Raw genomic sequence first — 26,522 nt, forward strand, 5'->3', positions numbered from 1 at the left:
TCCGTGTAGTAACCATGGAAATTCAAGGATGTGTGAACACACCCGTTAAAGTCGGTGGGTATGTGTGCAGTCTGTGAAGAACACTCACAGCACACGCCTGTGATTCGCTGATGTCTGAATAAGGCCTTATCCGATAATATACAGAACCCTTTTCATGACCCATACCAATGCCTTACCCTATAATTAAAGACCTGGCATGGAATTCCGATATGTGTATTGTGGGCCATTTCCGCTGCTTTATTTCTCTAATTCCACCCTTCCCTATTGAGGCCTCAGGGCAAATTCATATGACTGTGGTCTGTCTGGGAAACTAAGGCTAGGGCTACATAACGACATGTGTCACACCAATGTCACGCGCCAATCTTTATAATGATAGTGTATGGTGTCGCACTGCGACTGTGCCACCACAGTAGCAAAAAATCAATCCAAGATGGATTTTTCTGCGACTGTCACAGTGTGACACCGTAGACCATCATAAAAATTGTCGGGCGACATCAATGTTGTGCGACACATGTTGCAGTGTAGTTGTGCCCTATGTGTCGTGCGACTTATTGTCGTCGTGTAGCCCTAGCCAAACTACTGCTCCCCTGACCCAAACTGACTGCATCCTAAGCTATGATACAGTCCGTTCGTATCAGATCAGGGGTCTAATGTACTGTGCTGAGATGATGTGAGTACAGTACACTAGACCAGTGATCAGATAGGAACTGTCTTCATCATAAATCACTGATGCAGTCATTTTGGGTCAGGGGAGCCACATTTGGTCCGGGAGATGCTGCTGACACATGGGCTGTGTTTCCCAGGTCGATTATGGTCAGTGCCCTCATTTACACATCAGTGAATCATGACCTTGTGGTGTCCGTGTTCACATATATGTGAAAAACATTGGAGATGTGACTTTTTTAAGTCCATGATGCAGACCAGACATGCCCACTGAATTCTTTGAATCTGAAAACCACTGACACAACACAGATGGCATCCATGTTCTGTCAGTGGTTTTTCACAGACCATTGGTAGGAGATGCTGTGGAAATAAATTTTCAGCTTGCCAGTGGAATACGGATGACACATGGGGGCAGAGGCGGATTAAGTGCATGATAGGCCCGGGGCTGTCAACCCAATTCGGCCCCCCCCCCCCCTCTCCATTTTAGTTTTAGTTTTTTTCCTGTATGAAGAGGCTGCGGTGCTTTGTAAGCGCTAAAGTCTCTTCCTTGGCCATATGACATCGTTCACATGGTCTAGGTGCAGCTCTGTCCCATCTGAGGGATTGGGTCTGAGCTGTAATACCAAGCGCAGTGCTATCAAATGGACAGAGGCTGCGGCGCTCACTGGAACATGGCGGTCTCCTCAAACAGCTGATTGGTGAGGGTGCCAGGAGTCAGACCCCCACCATCTCTCTTGAGTACAGATTTCATAGATGTTACCTGCAGTCCTATGTAACACCCCACATAACACAGTGAATTATTGTGTTATGTGGGGTGTTACATAGGACTGCATGGAACATCTACTACATTATCTGTACACAGAAAGTTAGCACGGTTATCTGGGCTGTTACATAGGACTGCAGGTGCCAAATTAAAATTTTAATACAACAACAAAAAGAAGAGTATGTGTAATACCTTACATATAAAATATATATTTTTATTGATAATTAAAAAGGTGTACAAAACACTGCCATGAATAACATATAGTATGAGTTTCCAAAGTTTTTAATACAACGTCTATAGCGTCCAATGATTAATTTAATACATATACATGGGTTGCAATTCAATATGCAAGGGAAACACTATATGCGTGGCTTTATGAACTGCAGGGTATGGTAATCTCTGCTGGACTAAAGTGCAAGTGTGTCCCAACATCTATCTCATGCAATGTAAAGTGACTAGTGCATAATGGTAGATAAGATCAATGATCTATCAATACCTGTAAGGTGACAATATGGACGAAGGTGCCGCTCCTCGACGCATGTTTCGTCGTCAGTGACTTCCTCCTGAAGAATAATACAGCACCACATAAGGCCTCATGCACACGACCGTTTTTGTGTTCCGTTCCGCAAAATGGGGTTCCGTGATCCGTTTCCGTTTTTGTTTCCGTGTGACTTCCTTTATTTTTGGAGGATCAGACATGAAGGAAAGTGAAAAAAAATGTAAGTCAAGTTTGCCTTGCAAATGATAGGAAAAAAACGGACGCGGACGACAATCTTGTGTGCCTCTGCGTTTTTTCACGGTCCCATTGACTTGAATGGGTCCGCGAACCGTTTTCCGTGAAAAAAATAGGACAGGTTATATTTTTTTGACGGACTGGAACCACGGACGCGGATGACAAACGGTGCATTAGCCGAGATTTCAACAGACCCATTAAATGTCAATGGGTCCGCAGAAAATCACGGAACAACGGACACGGAACACAACAACGGTCGTGTGCATGAGGCCTAACTCTTACATCCAGTGACATCTCCTGTCATCTTTCCTCTTCTCCTCCGTTAGACCCAGACTGCCGTGACTAATTCTTTCAGCCGCATCTCGTATCTACATAGTTTGTTACACAGACTCGTTAGATTTCTCATATTGGGGTCCTATATCAAACTAGTGTAAATTAGAACTGGCTTAGGTGCCCATAGCAACTAATCAGATTCCACCTTTCCTTTTCCAAAGGAGCTGTCAAAAATAAAAGGTGAAATCTGTTGCTGTGGGTAACTAACCCAGTTCTACTTTACACCAGTTTGATAAATTACCCCAAAGGTCCCCATAGTGTCTACAGCAATTATAATGTCCCCTAGAGTGCCCCCAGTAATAACAACACCCTATATTGTTCTCCAGGTAATAATGCCTGTATAGTGTCCCCAAAAATAATGTCCCCTAATAGAAATGCCCCCTTACTGCCCCATATAGTAATTTCCCCCCACATTACCCCCACATAGTAATTTCCCTCATACTACCCCTATATAGTAATTTATTCCACGCTGCCTCCCATGTAGTAATTCCCCCACAAAGTAATTTGCCCCCACACTGCCCCATCAAGTAATAACCCCACACACTGCCCCCATTAGATAATTTGCCCTGACACTGCCATCCATTAAGTAATTTGCCCCGACACTGCCATCCATATAGTAATTTGCCCCCACACTGCCATTCATTAAGTAATTTGCTCCCCACACTGCCCTTCATTGAGTAATTTGCCCCCCAAACTGCCCCCATCAAGTAATAACCCACCACACTGCCCCCATCAAGTAATAACCCCCACACTGCCCCCATTAGATAATTTGCCCTGACACTGCCCCCAAATAAGTAATTTCTCCACACTGCCCCCACAGTATAAATTTCTCCACACTGCCCCCACAGTAAAAATTTCTCCACACTGCCCCCACAGTAAAAATTTCTCCACACTGCCCCCACAGTATAAATTTCTCCACACTGCCCCCACAGTAAAAATTTCTCCACACTGCCCCCACAGTAAAAATTTCTCCACTCTGCCCCCACAGTATAAATTTCTCCACACTGCCCCCACAGTATTTATTTATCCACACTGCCCTCACAGTATTAATTCCCCCCATGGTAGTAATTTGCGCCCACAGTATTAATTGTTCCCCACAGTATTAATTTCCCCCACACTAGTAATTTGCCCCCCACTGTCCCTTCAGTAATGTCCCCCAAAGTTGGCACACAAAAAATAAAAAAAATAAAAGCTAATACTTACCTGTGTCCCAGTCGGCACTCACTCATAGATGGTGTAGGTGCGCTGCGCACACACATCAGTGTGTTGCGTCCGGGCACAGGCTTGGCGCGATGAGGTCATCGCGCCCGCCTGCGCCAGGATTTTGCTACCGCATAGGCTTTAGGCCTGAAGCCTATGGCGGTGATCGGCGGACGGAGGCGGGGCAGGGAACTATGCGCTCCCGTGCCCCACCGTAGTTTGTGGGCATTTGGGTCGGCGTTGAGCCCCCAGCGATGCCAGGCCCGGGGCTACAGACCCAAACGCCCCAATTATAAACCGCCAGTGCATGGCGGGGGGTTAAAAAATGGACACACGGACCAAACATGGGTCCTTCACAGATGAACCACTGACAGTCCTGTCACAAATGTCAGTAAATCATGGGCATGTGCTGTCTGTGGTCTCCATGGCCAGCCCATGTATCCATTGATTCCATCAACCCACAGAGACATGCACTACATTGGTCTATGTTGCGGACCAAACGTGCCCATTGAAGTCCATGGGTCCATAAAAACAGCATCAGTGTTCTGTCAGTGGTGTTCATTTACCATTGGTAGGAGATGCTCTGAAAATCCATTTTTCAGCCTAGCAGTGCACATGGACTGTACAGTAGAGGACACACAGAGCAACGGACCCTTCACAGGTATCTTCCCTGGTGGAACATAGACCGTCTTGTCACTGACATCGTTAGGCTGCATGCACTATGAGGCTGTGTGCTATGTGCATTTTTTGGGGATAGAACACTGACCCAATTATTTCTATGGAGCTCTGTGAGCAACTGTATTTTTTGCTGATCAATGTGGCCATTCCTCAAATTATAGAACATGTCCTCTTCTAGTCCGTATTGTGGACTAGAATAATCCTAGCAATGGGCGTGAGAAAAATACAGAATGCACTCACAGCGTAAAAGTTCAGCTGTCAATTTTCAAATCCATAGCAGGGCCTATCAGCTTTGGAAAGCCATTCATCGATTCCATCCATAGCAATACGATGAATGAAATCCACAGCTCAGTCCACAATGAAATCTGTGTGTTTCAATACACCTGGAGGCTCTGCTCTCTCTGCAAATGCCGCACCCTCTGCACTTTGATTAATAGGGTTAGGCCTCCTGCACACAAACGTATTTTCTTTCCGTGTCCGTTCCATTTTTCTTACGGACCGTATGCGGAACCATTCATTTCAATGGGTCTGCAAAAAAACCTGAAGTTACTCCGTGTGCATTCCGTTCCCGTATTTCCGTTCAGCAAAAAAAATAGAACATGTTGTAAGGGATTGCTCTCTCTCAGGGGGTCGCAATCACAGACATCTCGTCAGTCAGCGGATTTAAAGTCCAAATGATCATTTATTTTGGCACCAACACAAACATAACAGCATGAAATAAACTCCTGCCCATCTGGGCTCTAACTAATACATAGTTCATTTCCCTGACTCACCTCTAAGCACAGCTTATACACAGGGTCTCAGGCTCCAAGCCTTAGCAGATTCGCTCACGCAACACAAGTCCAGATAGGGAAGAGATCCACCGCTCCTGGCTGAGACCACTCAGAGCAGTTCCAAGTTTTCTCTCCACCGACTGACACACAGAGGGTTGGTTTTATCCCTCCTTGATTACAGCAGGCCTTAATTGCGATGACCTCAAGTAAAAGACAATACCCATACTGGAAGGGTGTGGACTGGCAGATCCCACTATCAAACCTATCCACCAGTCCAAATAAAATCCAGCCCAGAACAAAATATGAACAAAACTGCCTCAGCAAACTACGCTTTGCTGAAACCCCTGCAGCTTTCTGGACTTTATTTATCTCACCCAGCTGAGGTATCTCGGTGGGATATACACAGCTTCCAGCACTCATACTGTGCACATGACCACAATGTCCTATTTTTGTCCGCATTACGGACAAGGATAGTACTGTTCTATTATTGTTCCGTTCTGCAAAATACGGAATGCACACGGACATCATCCGTTTTTTTTTAAGATCTTAAAATACATACGGTCATGTGCATGAGCCCTTAGGCAGTGAAAACATCATCACACCTGGTCCTGTCAATCAGAGTGGAAAGGGTGCTGCAGTTGCAGAGAGAGCTCAGCCTCTAGGTGTAATGGTAACGCCCCGGACTCCTAGAGGCTCATTTGCATATTATAAAACTTTGCAGGCACATAAGAACATGGGACCAACACAGATGTCTTCATCTGCCAAGCGCACATGTAACAGGTCAGCCAGATTCATAGGTACTGATCTGCTGCCCTTTAAATCTACAACAAGCATGTCAAACTCAAAGGCTAACATGGGCCAAAAAAACTAAATTTTAGTTTATGTGGGCCGCATCAAAAAAATAAATAAAATTTTTTACAATATAATGCGGACGGATCCGTTCTGAACGGATCCACCGTCTGCATTATATGAGCGGATCCGTCTCAGACGGATCCGCTCTGAACGCAAGTGTGAAAGTAGCCTTAGGGGCGAGAACCTGGGATCTTTCATCCCTTGTCCTATTCAGCTCTATCAGGGTGAATAGGACTTCACACTGTCCCTGCTGCTCTGTGCCTTGTGCACACAGCATCAGGGATGTTACCATGGCAACCAGGGCTTCTGTAGCGTCCTGGCTGCCATGGCCAGGCTTGCACAGCTGGGGCTCCGATCAGAAGCTGCCACTGCGCCACCAATGAGGGGGAGGGGAGAGGTCCCTGTGGCCACTGCCACCAATGATTTTAATACTGGGGGGGTTGAGAGGGGCTGGCGCACTGTTCCACCAATGATTTTAATGGGATGGGGGGTTGAGGGGGGGGGGGCACACTGCACCACCAATGATAAATTACCCCTTTATACAGGAGGCTGGTACTGGCAGATCAGCAGTTAACCCCTCAGGTGCGGCACCTAAGGGGTTAACTGCCTCTGATCGCAGCTCCCTGTCAGCGGCAGGGTGCCGGCAATGCGATTCTGCTGCCGGCACCCGCCTCCTGTATTGTGTTAAAGACTGACTCTTACTATCAGGCCACACAGAGCGGCGCCCAGCGATGTCTCAGCACTCACCATTAGTCCTGGTGCCGCTCCGTTCGCCTGCAGTGCTCCATTACTGTCTCCTCTCCTGCTCCACATGCTGCTGATTACTATCGGAGCGATGGGAGGAGACATCAGCTTCACTAGTGGGCGTTCCTTCTTCCTGGCTGTAGCGCTGTCCAATCGCAGCGCAGGGAGAAGGAACGCCCACTAGTGAAGCTGATGTCTCCTCCCATCGCTCCGATAGTAATCAGCAGCATGTGGAGCAGGAGAGGAGACCGTAATGGGGCACTGCGGGCGAACGGAGCGGCGCCCAGGACTAATGGTGAGTGCTGAGACATCGCTGGGCGCCGCTCTGTGTGGGAAATGGGAATAGTCCTATCATTGGTGGCTCAGTGCGCCCGCCCCTCCTCCGCCCCTCTCATTGGTGGCGCAGTGCGCCCGCCCCTCCTCCCCCCCTCTCTTCTCATTGGTGGCAGCGGCGGCGGCAGCAGCACAGGGGGGAGGGAGGACAGCTTCCTTCTCCCCGTGCTGCTGAGAGAACATGAGCGCGCCGATAGCAGCGCGCTCATGTTCAGAGATACTAGACTGCCGGGCCGCAAAGATATTCATTGCGGGCCGCATGTTTGACACCCATGATCTACAACATGCCAATTGTTGTGGATTCTGCAGAAAATACAGATAGTTATCTGACATGTGAGCATAACTTCAGGCGATGTTCACACAGCAAGATACACAGCAGAAAGATCAGTGGCACATAAAAAACGTAATTAGCAGCTGAAAGTCGGTTGTATTTTATGCCGTAAACACCACCAAATACACTTCAGATATGCCTCCTACTTATAATTGAAATTTATTCCTTCCTCATTGACATATGATCAAAGCATAGAAACGTTTCACAGGTAACCAGTCCGGACGCTTTTTTTTATAATAGCTTTGTAAAAATTCCTGTGTGCATTCTCTTTGAAATGAATGGGAAGCTGATTGGTAGCATTTTAAAATGTTTTTTGGGGTGTCTATTCACACGTCCGCATGAATGGGTCCGCATCTGTTCCACAATTTAGCGGAACGGGTGCGGACTCATTCATTTTCAATGGGGCCGGAAAAGATGCGGACAGCACACAGTGTGCTGTCAGCATCCGCCCTTCCGTTCCGGAAAAAAATAGAACCTGTCATATTCTTGTCCGCAGACACAGACAAGAAAAGGCATTTCTATTAAAGTGCCTGGCATGTGCGGTCCGCCGGTGTCCGTGTTTTGCAGACGTGTGAATGGAGCCTTACTTAGCGTAAACTGACCGGAGTATTGTTCAGTTGTCATTTATGCCTGTTTCCAGGAGTAAATGTTGTGAATTTGCCGGGGTCGATGGCCCATTCCCTGCCACTTCCCAATGGGGAGCATGGCATAAAAACACCCGTGCAATTATATATCTTTTTTGCACAGGCGTTTAAAAAGTTGAAAAACAGATGTAAGCAGTTTAGTAAATGACCCCCAATGTCTTGAAGGGCTAGCTCAGCTAATGTAATGATACCTTTCATATAGCGATCTTCTACTTCCTCCTGGAAGAAGAAAGTATTCTAATCTATATGCAATAAATAATAATAAATAAATAATAATAAAAAATAATAATAATAATATGCAAATGAGAAGTTCAGAGCACCAAGGGCGGGCCAAAGTCTCTCTGTGCACCCTTGCTCCTCCCGCTTTCTCTGCCAGCTTCTCCCTCTCCTTGATTGACAGCGTCAAGTTCCTACATAGTCCTCTCACCTGGGCCTGCCAATCTAGAAGGAGAGGGAAGTCCTGCAGAGGAATACAAGAGGGCTATTCCTCGCTGCTTGCATGAGGGACAATTGCCTGCTTACCAAGCACTGACTTGGATGCCGCACGCTGCCTGCTATGGGACGGTTGTTCTGCCACAACTGTCTACTATCTAGAGTTCAAGGTTAGGTCTAAACACATCTCTGGATGGCAGCTAGGAAAAAGTAACATGTTTGAGAAAAAAAGGGCAGGCACAAAAAATGGCCCAGTGAGCTTGAAACCCCCCCCCCCCCCCCCGGACATCTTATATTGGGTTACAGGCAAGTGTGTTTCAGTCAAGGCTAAAAGCCTTCATAGGTGTTTGATGCGTGGGAAATGTTAATAAAAAAAAAAGTTTCCCAGTGGCCTGAAAATGATAAAAAAAATTAAACCAACTTAAATTCACCTCGCTGATTCCCTAATGTTGAGATGGTGCATGTGCCCACTGTGCTGCCCTTCCAGCTCCTGGTTTCGACACAGCAAAAAATGGCGGGGAATGGCGCTCAGCGGAGCACTGTCGGAATGGCAGTACCGGGGGATCGGTGAGGCCAGTATAAGCAGTTTTTTTCACCATTTGCAGGCCATTGGGGAGAATTTTTAATGTGCTGGAATAACCCATTAAATTCAAGGGTTTCTCTCTGTACTGTGAATATTAATACCTGATGTGCTGCATAAGACATGAGTGGTACAACTGTTTGTGTGATATTAGTTTAGGTAGATTGTGGTTGTCTTTGACTGTCACGTAGATAACAATCAGACCTCATTTTAATAGTAATCAATGCAGAAATCCAGGTAATTTCCAAGGGTGTACTTGCCACTCCCCACTTGCCATTTCTAGTGGTCTGCTGAAAGTGGTGTCAGTGTATTCCAATTATTCTTGAGGCCACTGCAATGCAGTAATATGAGAACATGTGGACTTCATCATATCTGAACTGCATCTTCTCCGATTTCATACAGTAAAACTTTCAGTACATTTGGTTTGTGGCGCCTACATTAAAAGGGCATCTGTCAGCAGATTTGTACCGATGACACTAGCTGACCTGTTACATGTGCACTTGGCAGCTGAAGGCAGCTGTGTTGGCCTTATGTTCATATGTGTCCACATTGCTGAGAATAATGAAGTTGTAATATATGCACATGAGCTTCTAGGAGCAATGGGAGCGTTGCCATTGCAGAGAGAGCTGAGCCAATTGCTCCTAGAAGCTCATTTGCATATATTAAAACTTCATTTTTCTCAGCAATGAGGACACATATGAACATGGGACCAACACAGATGCCTTCAGCTGCCAAGTGCACATGTAACAGGTCGGCCAGTTTCATGGGTACAAATCTGCCGACAGATGTCCTTTAAGAGCAGAGGTCCTCAAAATGCTGTTTATGCAGAAACCATGTTAAAGGGAATCTGTCAGTAGTTTTTTGCTGCCCCAACTAAGATTAGCATAAACCAGTTACAGATTCCCATATCAAAATGCTGAGTTACTTTCTTTATTGACCTAGTTGTTCTGCTGTAATCTGTAGGACACGTAAAAGGGTATTCTGATTTCTTGATATCCTCAGGTCAGTGGGGGTCTGACTCCCCGTGCCCCCTCCAATCAGCTGTTTGAAGGGGCTGTGGCGTTTGTGTGAGTGCTGTGTCCTACTCAATATTTACCTACGTGCTGTCTCCATTGTAGTGGTGGTGCAGTGTAATTATAGCTTCCTCACCCTTTAAAGTGAATGGGGCAAGCATTTTTAATTACACTGCACTACTACTACAATGTAGACACCATGCAGTTAAACATTGAACAGGACACAGCACTTGCACGAGCACCACAACTCCCCCCCCAGACAGCTGAACAGCGGGTGCACAAGGGATCAGAAGCCTATCTCATATTGATGACCTCCAAGGACCCAAATCTCCCATTCCTCTTCACTGCGCAACTACGGAGAAGAAGAGTTTGAATAAAGAAGCAGTCGAGCCACTACCACCCCAAGCAAATTCACCTACCATACCCTGTACACATTCATATGGCTGAAATACAGATATTTCTCACTCCTTGTTTGCTTTCCTGGTATTTTAGGTCGACCTGACCTTAGCTCTAAACATATAGGTCATGTATACTACAGCCTAAAGCCTAATGGTTAAATGGTCACTAACTTTTCTCACAACTTTGCATAAATCAATAGCACAGGCGACCACAAGAAACGACCACAAGAAACGCTTTATCAGTGACAAATGTCTATTTCTCCTGTTATGAGTTGTTTACCAGCCCCCCCCCCCCCCTCCCAATGATGGATCATCTCTGCAGGAAGATCATCTTACACATATCAATGAAAGTCTAAGGAGAGGGGAGGGGGGAGAAGTGAGCAGGAGCTGAGGAGACACAGACAGACACACACACACACATAGCAAAAGACAGACTGATCAGCTACAGTCTTGTGAAAAAATTAGGACACCCTTTGAAAGCATGTGGTTTTTTGTAACATTTTTAATAAATGGTTATTTCATCTCCGTTTCAACAATACAGAGAGATTAAAGTAATCCGACTAAACAAAGAAAACTGAAGAAAAGTCTTTTCAAGATCTTCTGTAAATGTCATTCTACAAAAATGCCTATTCTAACTGAGGAAAAAGATAGGACACCCTTGCCCCTAATAGCGAGTGTTACCTCCTTTGGCTGAAATAACTGCAGTGAGACGGTTCTTGTAGCCATCTACCAGTCTTCGACATCGGTCTGAGGAAATTTTACCCCACTCCTCAATGCAGAACTTTTTCAGCTGTGAGATGTTTGAGGGGTTTCTTGCACGTACAGCCCTTTTCAAGTCACCCCACAGCATCTCAATGGGATTCAAATCTGGACTTTGACTTGGCCATTCCAGGACTCTCCATTTCTTCTTTTTCAGCCAATCTTTGGTTGATTTACTAGTATGTTTTGGGTCATTGTCATGTTGCATGGTCCAGTTCCGCTTCAGCTTTAATTTTCTAACTGATGGTCTCACATGTTCTTCAAGCACCTTCTGATACACAGTAGAATTCATCGTGGATTCTATGATGGTGAGCTGACCAGGTCCTGCTGCAGCAAAGCAGCCCCAAACCATGACACTTCCACCTCCATGCTTCACAGTTGGTATGAGGTTCTTTTCTTGGAATGCTGTGTTTGGTTTACGCCAAACATGTCCTCTGCTGTTGTGTCCAAATAATTCAATTTTGGACTCATCTGTCCAAAGAACGTTATTCCAGAAGTCCTGGTCTTTGTCAACTTTATCGCTGGCAAATGTCAGTCTGGCCTCGATGTTTCTCTTGGAAAGCAAAAGTTTCCTCCTTGCACACCTCCCATGCAAGTTAAACTTGTACAGTCTCTTTCTGATTGTAGAGGCATGTACTTCTACATCAACAGTAGCCAGAGCCTGCTGTAGTTCTCGAGATGACACTTTAGGGTTTTTGGATACCTCTTTTAGCATCTTGCGGTCTGCTCTTGGGGTGAACTTGCTGGGGCGACCAGTCCTGGGCATGTTGGCAGTTGTTTTGAAAGCCCTCCACTTGTAGACTATCTTCCGGACAGTGGAATGGCTGATTTCAAAATCTTTTGAGATCTTTTTAAATCCCTTCCCAGACTCATAGGCTGCTACAATCTTTTTTCTGAAGTCCTCTGACAGCTCTTTTGCTCTCACCATGGTGCTCACTCTCACTTCAACAGTCAGGAGCACACCAAACTAAATGTCTGAGGTTTAAATAGGGCAAGCCTCATTCAACATGCAGAGTAACGATCTACTAATTATGTGCACCTGGTGTGATATACCTGTGTGAGATCTGAGCCAATTTAAGAGGGAATACATGTGAGGGTGTCCTATCTTTTTCCTCAGTTAGAATAGGCATTTTTGTAGAATGACATTTACAGAAGATCTTGAAAAGACTTTTCTTCAGTTTTCTTTGTTTAGTTGGATTACTTTAATCTCTCTGTATTGTTGAAACGGAGATGAAATAACCATTTATTAAAAATGTTACAAAAAACCACATGCTTTCAAAGGGTGTCCTAATTTTTTCACATGACTGTATAGGAAAGTTATATCTCAGCACATATGCTTCACTCACAAGCATACAGGTTAGCACGTCTCTGTAATGTCCTCCATTATCCTGGAGCTGCTTCTGAGTGACTGTGAAACAGTTAGGAAGGAGATTCTCCTCTACTTTCTATCGTGCAGTGGATGACAGCTAGTCTTCACCAACCATATCTGAGAAAACTGCAAACTAGACATTCACTATGCACAGAGGAAACCTGATAATTCCAGATTCAAGTTATATAAAGCCCATAAATAACGTTATTCCTCATGTACACACACTGTACTTCTGATTTTAAAAAAAAGTTTGTTAAAAGCTCAATCACAAATTAAGATCATAATTGTGTGCTCTAAACAGTTGTTTTTTTTTCATATCCCCAGGACACAGAAATGGAGAGCAGTGGGCTACAATGTGACACTGCGATACACCCCACAGAACTTCTCATCACCTGCACAAATGCAGACACTCAGTTGGGAGAGCCAGAATTGGAACTTGAGGTCAGTAAGTCTTCAGTGAAGCGACCTGATTGCTTACTATTTAGACCAAGATATGTTAGGAGTTTGCAAAGTAACAGGTAACAATAAGGAAAATACACCTTCTGCTATCCGTGTTATAGTCTGCAGTATATGGTGATACATTTCTCTCGGATAGGGGAGAGATCTGTACTAATGATGGTTTAGCTGGCAGAGATTTAGCTTTCAGCCTTTAGTACTAGATCTGTATGGATGTAAACAAGAACGTCATTCACTAACAGAGCTAACAGAGATCTTAAAAGGAATGTGTCACCTATCGTTTTTTTTTCCGCGAGTGAATAAGAGTTCGTCATAAGCCACCTAATATAGCAGAGTCCACAGAAAATCTACTTCTTAAGGACAAAGATGAGGTGGCAAATCATAATAAGGTCGTTTTTATGGGGGGCTTCAACTACCAATATATAGACTGGAGAACTGAAACCTCGTAAAGGAAACAGGTTTTTGGCAATAACCAAAGACAATTACCTTTCCCAACTGGATCAGGACCCGACTAGAGGGACGGCCATACTGGACTTAGTATTAGCTGATAGACTTGACAGAACAACAGACGTGCAGGCCTGGGAAATAGTGACCATAAAATAATAACCTTCCAATTGTCATTCAAAAGAGTGTTTTTTCAGGGAGGAACAAAAATACCAAACTTCAAAAAAAGCTATTAGCGTCATTAACTGGCACAATGTCCTCAAAAATTAAAATACAGCTACAAAATGGGATATTTTTAAAAGCACCATAAACTCTAAAATTGTAGGAAGTACATACCTTATGGAAATAAAAGGGCTAGGAACAAGAAAAAAAACTGTGTGGATAAATAGAAATCTAAAGAAAGCAATAAATGACAGAAAGAAACTATTTAAATCACTAAAACAGGAAAATACTGAGAAAGCCTTAAAAAAATATGGAAAAAAATAGAATATGTAAAAGACAAATAAAAGTAGCCATACTGGAGAGATTAATTGCCAAAAAGAGTGAAATTAACCCTAAAATTTTCTTCAGTTGCATAAATGGTAAAATGTTTAAGCCTGAAAGGCCCTTTACAGAGTGATAAGGCGGAAATTGTAGAGAGCGATGAGGAGAAAACAAATCTATTAAATATTTCTTTTCTCCACTGTATTCACTAAGAAAAATAAACTGTCAGATGAAATGCAGAGTGTCAAAGTAAACTCCCCATTAAAAGTGCCCTGTCTGAACCAGGAAGAAGTGCAGCAGCATCTTAAAAAGATAAAAATGCACAAATCGCCGGTACCAGATGGCATACATCTCGGTATCTTAAGAGAATTAAGTAATGTCATAAAGAGACTCTTATTTCTGATATTTAAGGACTCTATATTGACAGGGAGTGTTGCACAGGATTGGCACTTAGCAAATGTGATGCCAATGTTCAAAAAAGTTCCAAAAACAGAGCCCGGATACTATAGACCGGTAAGTCTAACATCTGTCACGGGTAAACTGTTTGAAGGTTTTCTAAGAGATGCTATCTTGGAGTACCTCAATTAAAAATAAGCAGATAATGCCACATCAGCATGGCTTCATGAGGGATCGGTCATGTCAAACTAATTTAATCAGTTTCTATGAGGAGGTAAGTTCTAAACTGACCGCGGCGAATCAATGGATGTCGTATATATCTGGACTTCTCCAAAGCATTTGACACTTTACCACATAAAAGGTTAGTATATAAAATGAGAATGCTTGAACTGGGAGAAAACATCTGTATGTGGGTAAGTAACTGGCTCAGTGATAGAAAACAGAGGGTGGTTATTAATGGTACACACTCAGATTGGGTTTACTGTCACTAGCGGAGTACCTCAGGGGGCAGTATTGGGCCCTATTCTCTTCAATATATTTATTAATGATTTTGTAGAAGGCTTGCACAGTAAAACATAAATTTTTGCAGATGACAAACTATGTAAAGTAATTAACACAAAAGAGGACAGTATACAGCTACAGAAGGATCTGGATCGATTGGAGGCTTGGGCAGAGAAGTGGCAAATGAAATTTAACACTGACAAACGTAAGGTTATGCACATGGGAAGGAATAATGCAAGTCACCCATACATACTAAATGGTAAAACACTGGTGTAACACTGACATGGAAAAGGACTTAGGAATTTTTGTGAACAGCAAACTAAGCTGTAGAAACCAGTGTCAGGCAGCTGCTGCCAAGGCCAAAATAATTATGGGGTTCATCAAATGGGGCATAGATGCCCATGATGAGAACACAGTCCTGCCACTTTACAAATCACTAGTCAGACCACACATGGAGTACTGTGTACAGTTCTGGGCTCCTGTGAACAAGGCAGACATAGCAGAGCAGGAGAGGGTTCAGAGGAGGGCAACTAAAGTAATAACTGGAATGGGGGGACTACAGTACCCTGAAAGATTAACAAAATTAGGGTTATTCAAGTTTAGAAAAAAAGACGACTAAGGGGCGGTCTAACATCCATATATAAATATATCCGGGGGCAGTACAGAGATCTCTCCCATCATCCATTTATACCAAAGACTGTGACTGTGACGAGGGGACATCCTCTGCGTCTGGAGGAACAAAGATTTCTACACAAACATAGAAGCGGATTCTTTACGGTAAGAGCAGTGAGACTATGGAACTCTCTGCCTGAGGAGGTGGTGATGGTGAATTCAGTAAAAGAGTTCAAGAGGAGCCTGGATGTATTTCTGGAGCGTAATAATATTACAGGCTATAGCTACTAGAGAGGGGTCATTGATCCAGGGAGTCTGATTGCTTTATTGGCGTTGGAAAGGAGTTTTTTCCCATGAATAAGGGTCCATTCACACATCCGTGTGTGTTTTGCGGATCAGCAAAATACGGACAGCGGCAATGTGCGTTCCGGCCTAAGAGAATATGCCTATTCTTGTCCGCTATTGCGGACAAGAATAGGACATGTTCTATTTTTTTTCAGGATCGGAATTGCAGACCCGGAAGTGCGGGTCCGCAATTCCGGACGTGCGGCCCCATAGCAATGTATGGGTCCGCAATTCCGTTCCACAAAATGCGGAATGGAATTGCGGATGTGTGAATGGACCCTAATGTTAAAAATGACATCATATAGTACATGAAAATACCAATTATTTTTTTTTTAAACATTTTATTCAAGATTTCTGTTATACACAGTCAGGATTATATGGATAGTCATACATTCCTTTCTCGACAATATGTTTATGCTGTATTATCCATGTTTCAGAGAAAAATCTCTTTCTAACAAAGCTAGAACCAGCCCTGTACCTCACATGGATCCAGAGATCTCTCCAGTCATTGCTCTGTTAGATTTATATCAAGCTGCCAGCTCAAGGGGAGTGTCTTTTCTGCTGGAGCTCAGGAGGCGTGTCTCAGCTCTCCCTATCAGAGTTCAGGAGGCGTGTCTCAGCTCTCCCTATCAGAGTTCAGGAGGCGTGTCTCAGCTCTCCCTATCAGAGTTCAGGAGGCGTGTCTCAGCTCTCCCTATCAGAGTTCAGGAGGCGTGTCTCAGCTCTCCCTATCAGAGTTCAGGAGGCAGTTGTAAGATAAAACTGAACATGTGCTGCCTTTTTAATGAGTCGGTCAAAGAAATAAGAAATTAAATGGCACTATACAGATACATTTTATTGAATAACTCAATAGCTATACAAAATTTTTAATGCAATTACAAAAGTATTCAGATCCAGGTGCTGGTTTCAAAACTGTAGAATATTATTCGTGGGACAACCCCTTTGATTGATGAAAATTGGTTTCTACCTCACAGGGATTTTTTGCCTTACTCTGGATCAACTTTCAGGATAACAGGCTGAACTGGATGGACAGATGTCTTTCTTCAGCCTTATAAACTATGTTACTATGTTATTTACAAGTTATTTGTCACTCAAAGGGTTTTTCCGGGACTAACATGTTCATGACCCATCCATAGCAGAGGTCATTAATTTGAGATCGGTGGAGGTCTGACACGTGATCTGACACGTAATTTGAGATCGGTGGAGGTCTGACCCTCTCTGATCAGCTGTCTGTGCAGCTATTGTTGTAAAAGTAAACAGTGTACGGAGCCAGAACACAACAGCTCTGTACCCTGTGTAGCCTTTCTCGGGTACTGGTGAGAAATGAGCTGCAGTACTGAGAGCGACCACTACACAATGTATAGCGCTGTGGTGTTCTGGCTCCATACAATGTTTACTTACTGAACTGCGGCTGCTCACAGCTGGTCAGTGGGGTGCAGAGTTTAAGACCCCACCGTTCTGATATCGATAAGTTAGTCCCAGAAAACCCCTTTAATATACATATTATGTCTTGCACTTAGGATGTTTCACAACAGCAGATGTCTGCGCTCACTGAACAATACCACTTTATAGATCAAGATGGGAATGACATCCGTTATGAGATTCAGGCACTGTCTGGCACCAGTCCTCAGATGGTAAGTTAATAATATAATTAGTGTTGAGCGAAGCGAGCGTCGGATGCTACATCCGAAGTCGCTTCGTTGAAAACTTTGGAATAATACTGTACGGAGATTCGTCTCCGTACAGTATTAAAATTTATGGACTCCGATGAGCCGAAGTTAGTTATTCACAAAGTCGTGGATGACTTCGTTAAATAACTTTGGTAGTTGATTTTTAAAGTGGAAAACTAGTACCTCAGAACCGAAGCCAAGTTCGTTTTCAAGTTTTAAAGTGGCTTTCCACTTTAAAAATCAACTACCAAGGGTTTTCAGCGAAGTCACACGCAAATTTGTTAATAACTAACTTCGGCTCATCGGAGTCCATACATGTTAATACTGTATAGAGATGGATCTCCGTACAGTATTATTCCGAAGTTTTGAACAAAGCGACTTCAGATGTAGCATCCGACGCTTTCTTCACTCAACACTAAATATAATTTATATAGTAGGTTAGTCATATATCATTACATCATGTATCATTACATACAGTATGTTCATGTAGTATACAGATGATGGATAACATGGTAAGAGAGGGTCATAGTACTCCACAGAATCTACACTGGCGTATATACCGACTCTGCTGTATATACGTGCATATTGGTATCTTGTGGTTTTGTAATGCTGATGAGTTTTCAGTTATTCTGATTTCCTATTTTATAAAGATGATATTGGCGAGTGATTCGGAGAACAGGCGAGTGTTTCACGTCAATGTCATTCCCTCTAACCAGACAACAGCCCAGCTACTTATTCCCCAAGGTAAGCCAACTGGAAGTATCAGAATAGAGATTTAGGGTTGTGATTTTTGTTTTTCAAAAGTGAATATTCAAGAGTGTTCATGACGTCCTCCTCATGCAGGGAGTTGCTGCAAATTAGCAACTCCCGCTCAGGAGAACTGGGAATAATTTTAAATGGCGACCAGCAACCTGTCCTAGAATGTGAGCAGGACTGATTGCCCCACCTGCAGAGCTGCCTAGGGGGGGTGAGGGAGCAGAGCCTCACTACACTGCTCTGCAATAGATGGTGTGATCCTGCCTATGATATGCCACCATGGCTGAGCAGCCTGTCAGGAACCCTTACCAATATGCAGTATATGCAAGTACTTAGTGTTTAGTGAGGCCTCAACTTTCTCCCCCCCCCACGCAGATCTGCAAGTGGAGACAACAAGTCCTGCTCACATTCTAGTACAGTATGCTGGCAGTGATTTTAAATCATTCCTGGAGAACCCCTTTAAACTCCTTTAACGGACAATACTGACTGAACGTTCAGATCCATATTTCTGTAAACATGCCTCATATTTGTATTGGGTACTCAAATGTAAGTCAGACACACTGGAGGACAATGTATGTGTTATGCCTAGTGCAGGGCCTGCGCGGGGCACTAATGATGCAGAAATACTCTGAATACTTGTGTTGTGCATCGCCCCCTAAAGACCTGCACTAGGCAACAAAGTTTAGTAGCTCTTCTTTTTCCCTCCATTCCCCCCCTTCCCCGAGTGCTCAAGCGTCTCAAGGCATACTGTACTAGAATGTGAGCAGGACTTGTTGTCTCCACTTGCAGAGCTGCGTGGGAGGGGGGGGAGTTGAGGCCTCACTAAACACTAAGTACTTGCATATACTGCATATTGGTAAGGGTTCCTGACGGGCTGCTCAGCCATGATGGCATATCATAGGCAGGATCACACCATCTATTGCAGAGCAGTGTAGTGAGGCTCTGCTCCCTCACCCCTCCCGCAGAGCTCTGTCCTCTGGCGTTGGCTATTACGTTTCAGCGGCAGAGCTACTGCTGAACATCTGGGGTGCCAACCTGGTTAGGCCATCAGTAAGTCCTAGAAAACCCCTTTAGGTAAATCAGTTTTTTTATTTTTTATTTGCAGAGCCTATAGACCACAACCAGACACTAGTGAATCTGCAGACTGTACAGAATATCTCCGGAAATTCTACGCCAGAAGACACCAGCAGCTTGATTCTTCACTCCAGCACTACACTTGATGTGACTAAGAAATCAACTACCAGGTAGAAAATAAAATCATGTTTATTATAGTATTATTGTACTGTATAACGGTATCCTCATTGTAGAAATTGCAGCTACGTTATATCTAGACTCCCTCTTTGGCAAATGTGTTGGTTTATACTTTGTCAGCTACAACTATAGAAAGAATGCACAGAGTAAGAATATGCGAGGTCATGTGTCTCCAGAGACTGGATAAATAAACCGCAGATCATTATGATCATGCAGAAGAATAGATAATTACCGTACTCTGATGAACAGGGATGGACTGGCCATAGATGCCACAGGGAAATTTTATAAGGTGGGCCGATGCCCAGGGGGGCCAGGTACATAATATTCTGACGCTCTGGGCATTATTTAATGCTGGGAGCATCGGGTATTTAAGCACCTGAACAATGGCCGCAGGTGCTCTCCTAAACTGAAACGTATCACGGTCCTCTCGATGGTGATACAGTTGAATACTGTGGTGCCAGTGGCAGTATTTTGTGCTGCACTGTGGTATTTGCTTCTTCTAGGGTGGTATTATGTGATGCACTACAGTATTGCAGGCCTGCCTACTTCTTTTGTCTCTGCCTACTTGTGTTGGCCCTGCCTTCTGTCAATTTGGACCCAACTATAACGTGGGGCCAATTTTAAGTTTTTTCCAGGACCAGTTTAGGCAACCTGCTGATGAACGATGATACATATGAGCTATTTGAGGCCATTGGAATATACAGTAGAGGTGCCCACATATATTAGATAAATGTTGGATGTCTGTATAGTGAATAAAGGTGTCTCCCAACTCGCCCCTGATTGCAAACATCAGGGGGAATAAGGATTACTTCGGGGGATAAGCCAACTTAATTACCTCCCCCCATTGAAAAAACATGAGCTGGCCAGAACCAAGCATGCATGTTTATGATGGAGTTTGGAGCTTGAAAGGGTTGTCAGAGATTAAAAATCTTTCTCCAGTGCTGTTCTCTGTGGCACAGGCCCGCTCCTCCTGCCGTTGCTTGTTTACAAACGGCAGCAGTGACGTGCATGTGACCGCTGCAGCCAATCACTTTCCACTGAATAAGAAAGCTGAGGACAGTCATTGGCTACAGCAGTCATGTGACATATACCAACATGTCACTGCTGTAGTTTGTAAACAGGTTGAGTATAACCTAACGTTTCATTTCTCGCTCGTATCATTGGGGGACACAGAATGGTGGGTATAGCTGCTTGCTGCCACTAGGAGGTGACACTAGGCTGAAAAGTGTTAGCTCCTCCCCTGCAGGCTATACCCCCTCCAGCCTGGAGAGAGCATCTCAGTTTTTAGCTTAGTGTCTGCAGGACCTCCCTGCTTAATGCAGGGCAACTTGCTTTATTATTTTTTTATTTTTCCCTTTTAGGTTTGGGAAACAGAGTTACAGGAAACAGCCACTCTGTCTACCCCGGGAGCAAGGCCAGTGTCGGAATCTCTCACCGCCCGACCTCCCCAAGAAGAAAAGGTGGACCAGGGCAGCCCAGCTCCCCTGCTTCCTGCCAGCCAAGAGGTCATCTGAATACGGCGAGACCCCCCGCCATTCGGGTGCCAGCTGCTGAAGAGATGACCCTGCTGGTAATCTGAGGAGGGGTAAAGAGAAGAGGATGAAGATGGGGTGAGTAGACCGGATTGGGTGAGTATCTTCGGCACCATCCCCTCCCACCCTTTCTCTCCACTACATTTTTGGGCCTCTGCGGGACCATGTCTGGGGGGAGCAAACACAGGGCCTGGGTACCCTATCCGGGTCCACTTGCTCCTTAGGCCCTGTGGCCTGCGACGATTCTTTCCTGCCTGCAGGGTAGGCTCCTGCGGCCGGTAACTGCAAGCGGGCGCCTTCTGCGCTCCATTCCGGGTCCCCCCATTCTCCAGGCGTGCTCCCTGGTCAGCCGGGAGCTGCAAAATTTAGGCCCTGGCTTCACTTTGGGCCTACTTTTTTTTTTTTTTTTCCTCTCCGGCCCACGCTGTTTTCTTCCCGGCCCACAGGGTGGACACCCACGGCCAGTGGACGCATTCCGCGTACCGGTCCAGGTCCCACTGTGCTCCAGCCGACGGTCAGCCATGCGCCCACACTTTAGGCCCGGTCTTGCGGCCTACCAGGTACATCATTCTCAGGTATGGGGGTGCGGGTTCATCTCTCTGGCGCAAATTCTTCCTGCCTAGCTGTCCCCCCTCCCAGGAGCCCGCTTATCTCCGCCCCCGGTCCTCAAGGCAGTTTTAACCCTTTCTGGCCAGCCACCTCTTGAGGCCGGCACCAGATTATCTGGGGTTTCTATCTGCAGGCAATGTGCCTTAATATTGAAGATTTCACCTCTTCCTGCCTCTTGTCCACTTGAGAATGGGGCATCACAGTTTCATAAAAAAATAAAAATAAAATGTGCACCCATACAGGTCCTGCCCACATCACCGCAGGACCACCCTGTTTGTGTGGTACCAGACTGGGCCCGTGCCCTATCCCGACAGTGCAGGATCTCTCACAGTTCCCAATCCGCCCTCCGGGGTCGTTTTGTTGATAATACTCCACCTGCGCAAATTCCATGGAGAACATCTGAAGGATTCCCAATCCACCCTCTGGGTCGTTTAGTTGATATTTCTCCACCTGCCCAATCCAGTGGAGGACCTCGGGAAGTTCCCAATCCACCCTCCTGGGTCTTTGGTTGATAAAGCACCGCCTGCGCAATCTGGTGGGTGGACCTTTAGAAGTTCCCCACCGGCGCAGCCTGAAACTGCCATGGGCAAGATTCTAAGGGGTAGAACTGCACACAAGCGGGCCAGAGCTGGACATATTCCTCCTCGGTCACCTCAGCACCCTCCCTCCTTGGAGAGGTTCGGTCCGAGGGAGGGCATCAGCGATTCGGACTCTGACATGAATCCGGTGCAATCTTCCAAGATTGCGTCCACGGTAGCCAGCAGTACTTGTCGTATGCATTCCCCCCTTCTTTAGGCAGGGTATTTGCACTACTACTGGATACAGTACTTACCTTATGCATTACTTCCTTCCATAGGTGGACTAACTGCACTAGCACTGGTTTCAGTGCCGGCCTGCTCCAGATGGCGACCAAAACGGTCGCCAATGCGCCTTAAAATTTGCAGATGGTGACAAGACTTTTTAGTCTTGTCGCCATTTGCGACTGTACCGCCGCGATTCTGCGCAGCCTAAGTTCTCTTCAGTAGCACACTGCACAGTGGAGAAGGAAGGAGTCCCTCCCTCTCCATTGTGACGCTGCCGCCACTACCACCAATGGGGATATAGCAGGGAGGAGGAGGGAAGGAGCTGTCGCCACTGCGCCGCCAATGAATGTAAAACATAAGTGTCGGCAGCGGTATCACAGACCCGGCACCCGGCCTCAATAACAGGGCAGGCGATCCGCGGCCATTAACCCCTCAGGTGCCACAGATCGCATGCCCTGTTATTGAGGCCGGGTGCCTGGTCTGCGATACCGCTGCAGACAATTGTATGAAGGAGTCAAAGAGGACCTTTCATGGGTCCAAAGAATCTGAACTTATCAGCAGGCTGCATAGAGCGGCGCCCAGGGATCTAAGTGCACTTACTATTATTCCTGGGCGCCGCTGTGGCCCCCGGTATTTTCAGCATTCAGAGGAAGGAGGAGGAGACGCCAGTGTCTGTCCTTCTCCCTGACAGCAGCGCTGTCCAATCACAGCACAGAACTCAGAGCCAGGGAGGTTTTTTTTCTCCCTGGCTCTGAGTTCTGTGCTGTGATTGGACAGCACTGCTGTCATGGAGACTGGCGTCTCCTCCTCCTTCCTCTGAATGCTGAAAATACCGGGGGCCACAGCGGGCGAACGGAGCGGCGCCCAGGAATAATAGTAAGTGCACTTAGATCCCTGGGCGCCGCTCTATGCAGCCTGCTACTAAGTTCATATTCTTTGGACCCATGAAAGGTCCTCTTTAAACATTCATTGGTGGTGCAGTGCGCTCTCCCAAAGCCTCTTCCCCCCTCCCCCCCCCATTATCACTGGCCACAAGTCGTCGTCGTCGTCGTCCCCCATTGTTATATGGTGGCCACAGGGTCCCATCCCCTTCATTGGTGGCAGTGGCAGATTACACTGCTGGGGCTCAGATCGTTACCATGGAAGCCAGGACGCTACTGAAGCCCTGGCTGCCATAGTCGGCTCCCTGCTGCTGTGCCCAGGGCAGCAAGGAGATGTGAGATCCTATTCACCCTGATAGAGCTCTATCAGGGTGAATAGCACAAGGGATGAAAAGATCCAGGTTCTAGTCCCTAAGGGAAGAAATGGTTGTTAAATAAAAAGTAAAAAAAAACAAAAAAAAAAACCAAAATACTAAGTTTAAATGGCCCCCTTCCCAGTTTTACATATAAAATTTACAAACAATAAAGAACATATTACATATCGCCACGTCCCAAAAAGTGTGAGCTATTAAAATATTTAAAAATATTTCCGCTCGGTGAAGGCCGTAACAGAAAAAAAAACTCTAAACCACGCAATTCGCCATTTTTAGTCACCTTGTTCCCCAGAAAATGTCCCTGGATGTGAGAGGCATGTGGTGCTGTTTTTTCCTATATGTAGTGCACCTGCGTCTCATCTTCTCAAAGTCCTTTTAAAAATTATATGCATTTTAAATTTGGCGACTAAAAAATTTAATTTGGCTCGTAAATTTTTTAGTTTAGGAGCCAATGGCTCCTGGTCATTTTTTTTTGTCTGGAGCACTGCATAGGTGTTCCCCTTTTCGTAGGTGGCGGAATTGCATTTCCACTAGGCACAGTACTTTCCGTATGCATTAGCCTCTTCCATAGGTGGCGTTATGGCATTATCACTGGTCTCAGTGTTTACCGTATGCATTACCCCCTTACTTAGGTGGAGTAATTGCACTCCCACCGGGTACAGGACTCGCCATATGCATTACCCACTTCCATAAATGGCGTAATTTCTCTACCACTGGATTCAGTGCCTTACCCCCTTCCATAGGTGGTGTACTTGCACTACCTCGGGATACAGTATTTGCCGTATGCGTATCCTCTCTTCATAGGTGGAGTAATTGCACTACCACTGAGTGCAGGGCTTGCCGTAGGCATTACCCCCTTCCATAGGTAGGGTAATTACACTACCGTTGTATGCGGTTCGCGCTACACTTATATGTCCTAGAGACCCCCCCATCCTCATGGGCCTCCACCGTTCAGGTCGGTCATGGTATTGGTCCTCGACAACATGCAGTGCGTACCCATTGCACAGAATTTTGTGATTACGATTCAGTGAGCCGAGTGTTGCAATGACTCTGTATTCTCTGTCCACCACTCCTCCTTATCTAAATGAAGTGGTTATGCTGGCACTCTGGATTAGCTACTACAGCGTCTTTTCCTCTGCAGGTGCAGTTTTCACGCTAGTGCTAGAGATCGTAGTCGATGCAGTGGGGTAGCCCCCCTCAGGTAGGGGTTCTAGCATGGCGGTGGCTTCGGTGGTTGCTCCTGTTCAGTGCCATTCCCAGGTGGAGTGTTTAAGGTTAGCTCTACTTAACTGGAGCAGTACGGTACCATGGCCTACCCCTCAGTTTTGCGCTGACGGGGCATGCTGTAGCTACTACTGTATAAGGGGTATTTGCGTTACCACTACATACTTGGGTTCCTACTGCACAGCTCCTTCGTCAGGTGACGGATTTTTCTAGCACTGGAATCGGTGGCCTCTATTGTATGGCCTCCTCCTCAGGCGGAGTATTGCACTATCACTAGATTCTGTGGCTACTTCTGTATAGCGCCAGTCTCAGATGGGAATAGGCTTTACCCCTAGCCTCTTGTTCATTTACACTACCAATATTGCGGTTGCTCTGACAACTGTTGTCCTTCTGTCGTCACACAGGGGTTGCGATTGCATAATTGCTATAGCTGATCAGCACCTCGCTTCGGGTGCGCACTACTGGGTATCTTAGTCCCTATGACCCTCGTCTACCACTAGGTTTCCGTTATAAGTGGGACTTGGGTGCTAATAGTTGATGCTGTGATGCCATCAGTGCTACCTTTCTTCAGACATGAGTAATGTCTATGTCATGTCGGTCCGATGGTGGTCATACCTTTCACTGCTTATTCCGTGGGTGGACTACGAGTCTCCCCAGGCCAGGCAGAGCGGCTGGCACCGCTGGTATGGGTTTCGTTCCCGCATGGAACACCCTCTCTATTTCTTGTCCCTCCTCGAGCTGAATGGTTGTCCGCCTCCCCCTTCCGTCTAACTGACTAGTAGCCATGTGTGGTACGGCTCGGGAATCCCAGCTCTATTTTTTCCTACGTGACCAGGGTTTCTCGGGTACGGTGAAGGCGTTGGACGTCGTCACCACACTCCATCCGACAGGAGTATTTCTCTCATCTTGGTCCTGCTCATTTGCCCCTTCAGGCAGAGTTGCCACACTATCAAGATATGGTTGCTGACGAGACTTCCCATCGCCGGTGATTCTCACATCGGCTTTACTTCTACCTATCTCCAAGGTATTGGTTCCTTGGCCTGCAGTTGGGCATGCCTGGTTCAGGCGTTTTCTCTCTGTGGTTTATCAAGCAGCTTCTCTCGCTAGAAGTCTCACCACAAGCCTCTACGGCTCTGGGGGCTTCGGTCTACCAATTTACCGCTCCTAGGGAGCGCTTCTCTGTACCAAAGAAGGATCCTGCGGCCCTGGATTTTTGGTCTGCATCCAGAGTTGCAGCCAGGTAACCGGCTTCATCCAAACGACCTGTGGGTCATTTGGTGGCGAATTTCGGAGTTGGTAGCGCCTTCTTGTACGTACATTTTTCTCTTGTCATGCACCCATATAGGCAGTGCTCCGACCAATACCTTCTTTTTTTTGCTGAAGGGAGTCGCCACCTTCCACGTCATCACAGACATGGTTTTCCCTTCTTTCTCCCTCGCATTCTAGAGAGCAGGCTCTCCATCAGCCATGTAATTTGGCCTCTGTGGTTTGCTTGTCCATGACTAGCTCTTTTCACGGTACGGACTCTTACCTGGTTTTTCCCTGGAGGTCCTTGTAAAGGCTTGGCGGCCTCCAAGGGGCCGTTTC

General features: G+C 45.8%; 1 protein-coding gene across 1 annotated transcript in view; it reads left to right on the forward strand.

Moving 5' to 3' along the window:
- The window catches only part of CARF (calcium responsive transcription factor), a 76,697-nt gene that overhangs the window by 766 nt on the left and 49,409 nt on the right, over window positions 1-26,522 (forward strand). Inside the window, exons 2-5 of the mRNA XM_040439659.1 lie at window positions 12,923-13,039; window positions 17,356-17,469; window positions 18,156-18,249; window positions 19,367-19,505. Coding sequence (XP_040295593.1) covers window positions 12,932-13,039; window positions 17,356-17,469; window positions 18,156-18,249; window positions 19,367-19,505 — 455 coding nt within the window. The 5' untranslated portion in view covers window positions 12,923-12,931. The remainder of the gene's footprint in view (window positions 1-12,922; window positions 13,040-17,355; window positions 17,470-18,155; window positions 18,250-19,366; window positions 19,506-26,522) is intronic.

The sequence above is a fragment of the Bufo bufo genome, chromosome 7, assembly GCF_905171765.1.
Source record: "Bufo bufo chromosome 7, aBufBuf1.1, whole genome shotgun sequence".
In the NCBI taxonomy this organism is placed as follows: Eukaryota; Metazoa; Chordata; class Amphibia; order Anura; family Bufonidae; genus Bufo; species Bufo bufo.